The 11,103-nt window shown below is 37.1% G+C and overlaps 2 protein-coding genes across 3 annotated transcripts in view; both read left to right on the forward strand.

The window, feature by feature from the left end:
- Positions 1–2,780, forward strand: part of LOC136034513 (protein salvador homolog 1-like) — a 29,626-nt gene extending 26,846 nt beyond the window's left edge. Inside the window, exons 2-3 of one of the 2 annotated variants that reach the window (XM_065715737.1) lie at positions 1,639–2,305; positions 2,340–2,780. In XM_065715737.1, the coding sequence (XP_065571809.1) occupies positions 1,640–2,305; positions 2,340–2,678 (1,005 nt within the window). In that variant the 5' untranslated portion in view covers position 1,639 and the 3' untranslated portion in view covers positions 2,679–2,780. Of the gene's footprint in view, positions 1–1,638 lie in introns of both variants that reach the window. The other variant, XM_065715736.1, reaches the window with a different exon arrangement.
- The window catches only part of LOC136034512 (serine/threonine-protein kinase RIO1-like), a 119,974-nt gene extending 108,871 nt beyond the window's left edge, over positions 1–11,103 (forward strand). Inside the window, exons 10-11 of the mRNA XM_065715734.1 lie at positions 2,787–2,969; positions 10,910–11,103. Of these exons, the coding sequence (XP_065571806.1) occupies positions 2,787–2,969; positions 10,910–11,053 (327 nt within the window). The 3' untranslated portion in view covers positions 11,054–11,103. The remainder of the gene's footprint in view (positions 1–2,786; positions 2,970–10,909) is intronic.

Consider the following 11,103-nt stretch of genomic DNA (forward strand, 5'->3'; position numbering starts at 1 on the left):
TTGCTCTTAGCTTATTAAAAAAAAGAACAAAAAAATACACACACACACACACACGGGAAAATTCCTTGTTATTTCGCCGTATCTACTTTAATTCGTTTCTTGACCCAAGCCCCCCCCCCCCTGCCTATAAAAAATCTTTGATCCATTGATCATTACTTAATAAAATGACTTTGTTTTCTGCTCCCTTTAGGTCTTTAGTTTTTCTCTTTACTTTTCTTTTGATGAAAGTATTTTTTTTTTATTAGTGACGTCACTAAATCGTGCAGAAACAATACCAGTAACAATTTACATTGTTGTGAATAGGGCCTGTAAAATGATGCTAGTATTTCTGTAGAATTTGAATTTTCGTTTGAAGTTTGTGCACAACATTGAATACATTTTTGTGAATAGGGCCTGTTGAAGTGTGCTAAAGTCCGAATTAAAGACATAACATTAATTTAACTCACTTCATATTTATATTAGATTTAGCCCTTTTTTAGCCTTTTACCATATCCAAGTATGTTTTACGACTTTCAACATTTCTTTTGTGGAATAATACAAAACTACAGCCCTATTTACCATCAATTTTTAAGGTCAAAAGTATCATTTTCTCATTCTGTTTCTACTGCCGTTTTACCAGGTGGACTCTAACTATTATATACTCCCACTTACTAACAACGTACCCCAGCACCAAGCTGCCCAAGGCCAACGCACCTGCGCATACTATTCTTTCATTCGACTATATTCAAAGATTCACTCTATCCCCTTCCTTGGAGCTCCAATTTCCTTTAAATCCTTCCTTATGACCTCTTCCCACCACCTGCCCGTGTTTTTGTCCTAGGTGGATGGCCCAAAGGCACAATCTTTGATAGTCCGTTAGCCTTTGTCGACAAAACGTGATCGTACTAGGTAATAAACATAACTTGGCCTACTTTGCCAATAATAATAATGAAACTTTTCTTCATATTCCACATAAAGTGGGACTTTTGGAGTTAAAAATACTAATTCACCAGCAAGTTTAGTGTCAATTTTTGTCTCGAAATTTGTCGAGGACCTTTATTTTGTGAATTTGGATGGACGTAAAGGTGATTTGGTCTCCCCTAGGTCTAATCCGAAAGATTATGATTTTTATGCCTTGTTAGTCTTGGAGTTCTTATCCTTGTCCATATGTAGTAGGGGGTGGATTGGGGAATCACAACAAAGCTGGTCAAAAATATTCTGAGAATCGCTATAGGATGATCAAAAAGAGGATGAACCTTCCTCATTACATAGAATTTCTATTGAAAAAACTAATAATGAATGCGAAAGAAAAATTCTGATAAAAACATTAGATAAAAGACAAGATCTTATTATTTTTTTTTTTTTTGGGAGGGGGGAATACAAAAAAAAGTGAATTGAAGGATGAAACTAGTAAGTTTCAGGGTAGCCATAAAATATTGATGATTTATTGGAAGGTGCTCTAACGCCATCCTTGCGTGAGTGCCTTGTTGACAGAATAAGGCCAAATTCAATTATGTATGTGGAATGATATTATGTTTTTTCACATTGCTTTAAGTATTGAGAGTGCTATCTCTTAGAGTTGTATCTTCCAGGCATTGTACCTATAGCTAGAAGTGTTATTGTTTTCACAGATTCTTTAGCAGCAACTCTTTTTTTCAGCATGCTTTCCAAGAAGAAAGACCTCCATAAGAGTGTCATTAGAAACGAGGTTGCTGGAAAGTACATAAAAAAGGAAAGTGGGTACACAGAAAAGCTTTTAGACAATTTCACTGCAAAAAGACAAGCATATCCAGTATCAGCTCCATCAAACACAGGGACAAAGTCATCAAATTTCGCATCAGTGCAGCGGGAGTCCTATGGTGATTATGCAGAGGTTGCTGACATCGAACCAGAAGAAATATCACTTGCTGCCTCTTTTAATAAGCACACGCAACAAGTGCCACACTATAGACCTTTTAAAGCAATATCTGAGCCACAAATTAACCGCAGTGATTTTAAGTATCAGCCAATTAATAATGCACTTTTTAGACATAATTCAGGTGTTTCATACCAGCCAATTAGTTTCCAGAAACGAAATCCGCACTTTTTATCTCAGGGAAATTTAGACTCATTACCGTTACCACCAGGTTGGTCAGTGGATTATACAGCCAATGGAAAAAAGTTTTATATTGACCATAACACTCAGACAACACACTGGAGCCATCCTTTGGAAAAGGAGGGGTTACCAACAGGATGGGAGAAGGTCGACAGTCCAGAATTTGGTGTTTACTATGTTAATAACATCACTAGAGAACTTCAATATGAGCACCCATGCGCTGCCAGATATGTCTGGAATCCAAAGCCTGCTCACTGCTTGGGAGAGACCCCCTTTACATAATCATAACTTTCACCAGCATAATGTGTTAGTCCCGGCAAACCCATACCTAAACGAAGAGGTACCTTATTGGTTAAAAGTTTATGCTAAAGCCCCTACAGAGCTTGATTATAAACTAAAATGGGAACTATTTAGATTACCCGAACTGGATGCATATGACAACATGATGAAAAGACTTTATAAGCAAGAACTAGAAGAGATTGTTAATAGTTATGAAATTGCAAGACTTGCTCTGCTAAGAGAAATGGAAAGGCGGAATAGTAACTCTTCTGTTGACGTTTTAAAGCGAGCTGCTCTTTCTCAAAACTATGAGACCAAAGTTTGATGGTGACTACATGTGTGCATTGTTATCGTGTTTTATAAAGTTCCTATTTTGAAGTGTCTCCATTTCAACCTAATTGTGTTACATCAAAACTATTGTTTCTGTTTTTAGGTGAACATGTTGAATCAAGTGGTACAAGTTTCTGTGACTCAAATTCGTGCGTTTAACTCCAATAGAGCGACTATTTGTAAAATTGGAAGGCTTGTTTATAAACGAATGTACCCAACTGTTGTTGTAAATCCAGATGGATCGTCTTTCAATATTCGCTATTATGAGCCCAGAAGCATTATCAAGGTAATTACTTATTATTTTGTGACTAATTATGGTGTGACTTTTTTTAGAGAAATAGATGCCTATATTTCTGACCCTTAGGGTGGGGAGGGTATCAGGGAATTTTTAAGGAAATGCGTCCAAAAGTATCAAAGGGCTTTTTAGGCCAAATTTTCATGGAGGATCCTTCAGAAAAAAATTTGAGTGGGTTTGGGTATTTGATTACGGTGTAGGGATCCTCAGGAATCTTTTTAGTACAGCTTGAATATAATATGACACTCTTAATTTTACCCTGTGCCTCTCTCTGTCCATCCCATTGAAAAAGTCTATTATTACTTTCTTGAAGCTGAAACATTTCAAATTATGCAGGTTTTTTTTTAATTATAATTCATGGGCAAGTAGGTCTACTAGAAAATAATATATTCCACCATGATTTTTTATCAAACTTATATCCAAAGACTTGTATTTGGTATCCCTTAGTTTTATGACTATTTACCTTGGTTCTGCCCTTGAAATGATGTATGGACAGACTATCTGGCTATTTCAACAGACTGGCTATCTCAAACTTTGTATCGTATAAGGGGCATGGGAGAGGAGTTGGTTCCCCTTTGATCACTTTTGACTCTTAAAAGGGCACTGGATTGCAATTTCCAGCCGAATGTGCCCCATCTAAAGTTTATACAGCCATCCCTTCTATATGAAGTGGCTTTGGAAAAAAAAATTACAACAGGAAAACATTGAAGCCTTATAGCTCTTGTCTATAGGCTTGCACCACTAGAGCGTTGGCTCTGATTGTGTTCACTAATGTATAATTACACAACGTATATTATGAAGCAGGGGCGGTGGGTCATTCTTTAGGCGGGTGCTAGATGCCTAGAAGACTGCATTTCAATGCCTAAACTTGCTAATTCTCCACGAGCCTTTAGATAAATATTTTAAGGGATACGGGGGCTTAGGAATTAATTTATTATCTCTCTTCATTGAGACTAAGACTAATTAGGGGTGATGCGGGATGATACCTTCATTCTTATTGCAGAAGTATGTTTCTTATATTTACTTAACTAAAATGATGTGCTTTATATTTCCTAATATTACATAGACTAATTTGTAAGTGCAGCTATTATTAAGGAGGGGCTGTGGGTTATCTTGTTGGTGGGAGGTGGGATAGCCTCAAAAAGTGTATTTAAATGCCCAAACATCTTTACTCTCATTGAACCTACATATAAATATAGATTGAGTGTTGGGGAAGTGGGTGGGTTGCCCAGATAGAAAGTGATATACAATCACTCTTGAATCCCGGTAATATTTTCGGTCTACGGCTTTATTGTTTGTTCGGGTGGTGGGGGGTGTAATAGTGTCACCCTAATTAAGGCCATCTTTTTCGTTGTAGCATTAAATATTAATAGAGATGGAAAAGGCAAGGTGGGGTTTCTTGACCCTCGCCAGGAAATTTCTTGGGGGGAGGAATAGCAAGTACTGCAAGGAACTTTAATTTCAGGGCTTTTATAAGTTAATATTTCTCTTTTCCTGTTTATAAACAATGTTTCAGTGTATGTTACACACATATAAGTTCAGAGGACGTGTAAACATACTACTACTACTACTACTACTAACTCACTGCAGCACCAAGCCGCCTGAGGCCAACACAGCTCCTCCAGCCTAATCTATTTAAAGCCTCCCTCTACACCCTCCCAGGAAGTTCCTATTTCCTTTAAATCTTTATTTATGACATCCTCCCAACCCAGACAAGGACGACCTGCTTTTCGTGTAGCCCCAGACGGTTGGCCAAAAAAGGACAACCCTCGGTAATCTGTCATCCTCAATCCGTAGAACGTGGCCTAGCCATCTCAACCTTTCTTTCATTATAGCCCCAGGAAGCGGGATTGAACCACACTTTTCGTGTAACCTACTGTTTGACATACGGTCAGTCAGCCGGGTACCCAGAACAATCCGTAGGCAATTTCTCTGGAAAACATCTAGTAAATTTTCATCTGCTTTTCGGAGTGCCCATGTTTCAGAGCCATATTTGACCACTGTCATCACTGTAGCTTCCAATATTATAATCTTGGTTTGTAGACTTATCTTTCTATTCTTCTAGACATTTTTTAACTGTGAAAAAACACCCTGAGCCTTTGCTATTCTACCTTTAACATCTTCACTGCTCCCACCATCTTTACTAATAATACTACCAAGGTAACTGAAGCTCCTAACCTGATCAATCTTTTCGTTACCTAATGTCACCTGTTCATCTTCACTTATTCCTAGCCTTAGTGACTTAGTCTTCTTAACATTGATTTTCAAGCCTATTTTAGCACCCTGAACTCGTAAAACGTCTAAAAATTCATTCATTTTGCTCACACTTTCATCTAATATGCTTAAATCATCAGCATAATCTAAGTCCAGGAGCGTTCTTCCTCCCCATTTGATTCCATGGTCTCCAATTGCCTTTCCTGTGCTCCTTAAGACGAAGTCCATCAAAATGATTCATATAAAGGGGGATAGAACACAACCCTGCTTAACTCCTGATTTAATACAAAACCAGTTGCTAACCTCATTTCCTACCTTAACCGCAGCAGTATTATTCTCGTACATAGCGCAAATCACTTTAATGTATTTTTCTGGTATACCATATAACGATAAGACCTTTGTTAACGCTCTTCTATCAACAGAATCGAAAGCTTGCTCATAATCGATAAAACTGAGGACCAAAGGTGTTTGACAACGAAGGGACTTCTCAATTTTTAACCTAAGAGTGAAAACATGGTCGACACATCCTCTACCTTTTCTAAAACCGCATTGTTCTTCCCTTAAAACTTTGTCTACGCATGTCTCAGTCTAAAAAGTATCATATTACTCAGTAATTTGCTACCTACAGAGACCAGACTAATGCCTCGATAATTATGACACTCACTCTTGTCACCTTTCTTATACAGTGGTTTAATTAAGGTTTTCCTAAAATCATTGGGTACTTCCCCCTTTTCAAAAATCATGTTCATAGTCTTCAGTAGCTTATTCCTAACCTCAGAGCCACTATATTTAAGAAACTCATTAATCATACTATCAGCACCTGGGGCCTTATTATTTTTTAATCCTTTTAGTACTGTCGCTAATTCTTCCTCACTAAACAAATCTTCCTTCACATCCAAGGTATCACAAACTTTTTCATTTTCATCTATATCTTTTCCTGCAACTGTATCTTGGTTTAGCACATTCTCAAAATGTTCCACCCATCTTTCTTTAACTTTTTCATTATCACTAATTGTGGCCCCATTTCTATCTTTAACTGGGACTTGTCCGGATTGGCTTCTCCCTTTCAGTTTATTAACATGCCAGTATAATATTTTACTATTATGCCGTCTAGCCGCATCTTCCAGATCCTCAGCAATTTTATCCATCGCCTTCACTTCACATCTCCTTAGTTCATATTTTAATGCTTTCTCCACTTTCTTTACATTCCTATTGTTTTCATACGACCTATCACTCAGATAGCTCTTATACAAACCCCTTGTACTGTCTATTGAACCTAAAGCTTTTTCACTAATATTCCTAGTTGCAGTCTTAGCACTCTTCCCTAGGACACCATCAGCAACTTCACAAATTGTTTTTCTGAAATTATTCCACCCATCTTCCACATTGTCAAATTTTAAACTTTCAAGTTTAGTATTCAACTGTTCCTGGAATTTTTTTCTCAAATTTTCATCCTAATGTATTTAAACATCAGAAGACCCTGTTGTACATGTCCTGATGAATTCAGCCATGCACAGGATCAAAAGTCATGCAGAATTTTCATCCATATTAACAATAATATTCCTCTCTGTCCGCTAGAAATTCTGTACTAAAAAATGTTATTAAGAACATACTCAACAAAACCACTGCTCATCTCGTTGTTCTGCTCCCATGTAGTCCCTATTAAGCTAGGACTAATAAAAACCATTCAGCAAAGCCCTGCCCAAGAAACAAAACGCTGTAGGATGAGAATTTCAGCTTAACAAAAGCCATATTGACGTCATTTCTTTAAAGTTAAATAACAAAAGAAAGCACTTTCCTCTCGACTGTTTGGTTCAAAACTAAGATTGTTAAAAAGTGAACGTCATGAGTTTAGCACATCGAAATGGCCAGTGGAAGAAGATTACCATTTATCCTGATGAATATATTGTGGAAAAAATATAGAGCCCAGTGCTGTTAACAGAAGCTGCCTCTAGGCTTCATTCTTTTTTCTAAAACTGGCATTTCCTTTCCCTTGCATTTGCCTCTGTTAAAAATATAGGGAGCCAATCCTGTTAAAAGAAGCTGCCTCTAGAGCTTCATTCTTTTTTCTAAAACTGGCATTTCCTTTCCCTTGCATTTGCCTCTGTTAAAAATATAGGGAGCTCAGTACTGTTAAAAGAAGCTGCCTCTAGGCTTCATTCTTTTTTCTAAAACTGGCATTTCCTTTCCCTTGCATTTGCCTCTGTTAAAAATATAGGGAGCCAGTCCTGTTAAAAGAAGCCGCCTCTAGGCTTCATTCTTTTTTCTAAAATTGGCATTTCCTTTCCCTTGCATTTGCCTCTGTTAAAAATATAGGGAGTCAGTCCTGTGAGCTTCATTTTTTTTCCAAAATTGGCATTTGCTTTCCCTTGCATTTGCATGTGGGAAAAATATAGGGACCCCAGTACTGTTAAAAGAAGCTGCCTCTAGAGCTTCTTTTTTTTTCAAAACTTTTCAAAACTGGCATTTGTCTTCACTTGCATTTGCATGTGGGAAAAATATAGGGACCCCAGTACTGTTAAAAGAAGCTGCCTCTAGAGCTTCTTTTTTTTCAAAACTGGCATTTGCCTTCCCTTGCATTTGCATGTGGGAAAAATATAGGGACCCCAGTACTGTTAAAAGAAGCTGCCTCTAGAGCTTCTTTTTTTTCAAAACTGGCATTTGCCTTCACTTGCATTTGCATGTGGGAAAAATATAGGGACCCCAGTACTGTTAAAAGAAGCTGCCTCTAGAGCTTCTTTTTTTCAAAACTGGCATTTGCCTTCACTTGCATTTGCATGTGGGAAAAATATAGGGACCCCAGTACTGTTAAAAGAAGCTGCCTCTAGAGCTTCTTTTTTTTCAAAACTGGCATTTGCCTTCACTTGCATTTGCATGTGGGAAAAATATAGGGACCCCAGTACTGTTAAAAGAAGCTGCCTCTAGAGCTTCTTTTTTTTCAAAACTGGCATTTGCCTTCACTTGCATTTGCATGTGGGAAAAATATAGGGACCCCAGTACTGTTAAAAGAAGCTGCCTCTAGAGCTTCTTTTTTTCAAAACTGGCATTTGCCTTCACTTGCATTTGCATGTGGGAAAAATATAGGGACCCCAGTACTGTTAAAAGAAGCTGCCTCTAGAGCTTCTTTTTTTCAAGACTGGCATTTGCCTTCACTTGTCGAGAGCAATACAAGGTTTAGCAGGTAGAAATGGCTGTTGTGGGAAGATTAGCAGCTATCCTGATAAAAATGCTATTAAAAATAGGATTCCTCAAAAAAAAATTAATTCAGCAGTTTTTTTTCCCCGTATTGGCCGGTAAGCTGCTGAATAGCAACATAAGCAATTTCCTTTTTCACTGCCATCATTTTGAAGAAGATCCATCCTCCAAGTTCCAGATCAAATCTTTTCAAGTGAATGCGATTTATTATTGTCCACTTGGCACTGTGTAGCTTCAATACCTATCTTCTTAATGTTTGACGCCGATTCACCGTCGAAATTGCTTTTAGATGATCTAAGTGTACAATAGTGTGCAGTGGAGTAGTCATCTCAGTTACAGAGGCAACTATGAAAATGGTGAATTTTAGGGCTTCCACTATTTAGGGTTTTCCCCCAAGATCTTGAGAAAAGGGCACATATACTAAAGATTACCCCCCTTACATTATTATTATTTAACATCTTGGGCCTTTTTTAACCTTTGAATTTTAGGTTTATGAACCTTGAAATATTGTTAAATTCTCTGTGGCAACTCTGTTGCATTTGCCTTGCATTCCTTCGGCTTCTTTTGACCTTGGCGACATACAAAATAAAGTTAGTTTTTAAAGTGAATTAAATAAAAAAACAAGTTTTTTGAATGAAAGTAAAGAGCAACACTAAAACATAAAACGAACAGACATTACTCCGTATATGAAAGGGGCTTTTCCTCCTCAACGCCTCGCTCTTTACGCTAAAGATTGACTCTTTCTCTCAACTCTACTTTTTAAAACAGTAAAAAACTTTAGCGTAAAGAGCGGGACGTTGATGAGGAAGCAGCCCCTTTCATAGACGGAGTAGTTTCTGTTCGTTTTAAGTTTTAATGTTGCTCCTTACTCATTTAAGAAAACTTGTTTTTTTTATTTAATTTCTGGACGTTTTTGAATTAATGCATGTTTTGATCTTGGCTCTGCGCACATAAATAATTAAAACGGAATTTGCATATTAATTAATTGCAATTAATCGGAAGATTTTGAGAAAAAAGGAGCGAGGGAGGAGGCCTAGTTGCCCACCAATTTTTTGATTACTTAAAAAGGCAACTAGAACTTTTAATTTTTTACGAACGTTTTCATTGGTAAAAAATATACGTAACTTACGAATTAACTTACGTAACGAACTTCTATATTCGTATGTTTTATTGCGTATATGAGGGGGTTCAACCCTCGTCGATACCTCGCTCTTTACACTAAAGCTTAAATTTTGTCCCAAATCCTTAAGAATGACCTCTGAATCACAAAGGCCGTAGAATAAATAGTTGAAATTGCTAAAAATACTTTAGCGTAAAGAATGAGGTCATACGAGGAGGTAAACTCCTCATATGCGTAATAATTTTTGTTCGTTTTAAGTTTTAATGCTGCTCCTTACTTTCAGTAGAAACAACTTTTCATATTTATTTCTTCATTGTTTTTTCAAATAATGCTAGAGTTCCTCCATGGAAATATCTCCCACGTATCCCCCCCCCCTCAACTATCCCCCCTAAACCAAAAAATCCCCCTGAAAACGTCTGTACACTTCCCAGTAACCATTACTGTATGTAAACACAGGTCAAAGTTTGTAACTTGCAGCCCCTCCCGCGGGGAATGCGGGGGAGTAAGTCATCCCCATAGACACAGTTATAAAGTTTTTCGACTATGAACAAAATGTCTATCTCAGAATTTTGATCTGGTGACTTTTGGGAAAAAATGAGCGTGGGAGGGGGCCTAGGTGCCCTCCAATTTTTTTGGTCACTTAAAAAGGGCACTAGAAATTTTAATTTCCGTTAGAATGAGCCCTCTCGCGACATTCTAAGACCACTCAGTCGATACGATCACCCCGGGGGAAAAAAACAACAACAAAAAACAAATAAACACGCATCCGTGATCTGTCTTCTGGCAAAAAAATGCAACAATTCCACATTTTTGTAGATAGGAGCTTGAAACTTCTACAATAAGGTTCTCTGATACGCTGAATCTGATGGTGTGATTTTCGTTAAGATTCTATGACTTTTAGGGGGTGTTTCCCCCTATTTTCTACAATAAGGCAAATTTTCTATGGCAAATAACTTCTCAGGCAAATAACTTTTGATGGGTAAGACTAATCTTGATGAAACTTATATATTTAAAATCAGCATTAAAATGCGATTTTTTTTTATGTAACTATTGGTATCAAAATTCCATTTTTTAGAGTTTCGGTTACTATTGAGCCGGGTCGCTCCTTACTACAGTTCGTTACCACTAACTGTTTGATATAATACTCTTCAGTGCTGCTGTACATGTCAACTTTAGATATTCAGAAGAGTGAACGATTTGGCCTAGTAGAACAAAGAAAGTGTTTTAAAATCATGTTGGTGCTGACGCATGCATATGCGAGAAACGAAGAAGGAAAAGACAACCGCAAGAACTTATTCAAGCTAAACCAGGCAATTTTTCCTTCTTAATTGCTGAAAACTGTAAAAGAAAAATTGTATTCACACAGAATTATTATAGAAATTTATTCATATTTTCTTTTTAGTTACCTTTTGATCTGACAACGCTGACAGAAGAGGAAAGGCGATTGCGACTTGAAAAAAGAAAGCCTAAGAAGCGTGTGGAAATAATTGAAGATTTTGATGATGGATTTTCAACTGAATCTTATTCTTACTTATGGAAGAAATAAGTTTATATTTGAGTTTTTATAGAATAAATAAAATTGTTCGTTCTCTTATG

The sequence above is a fragment of the Artemia franciscana genome, chromosome 13, assembly GCF_032884065.1.
Source record: "Artemia franciscana chromosome 13, ASM3288406v1, whole genome shotgun sequence".
Lineage (NCBI taxonomy): Eukaryota > Metazoa > Arthropoda > Branchiopoda > Anostraca > Artemiidae > Artemia > Artemia franciscana.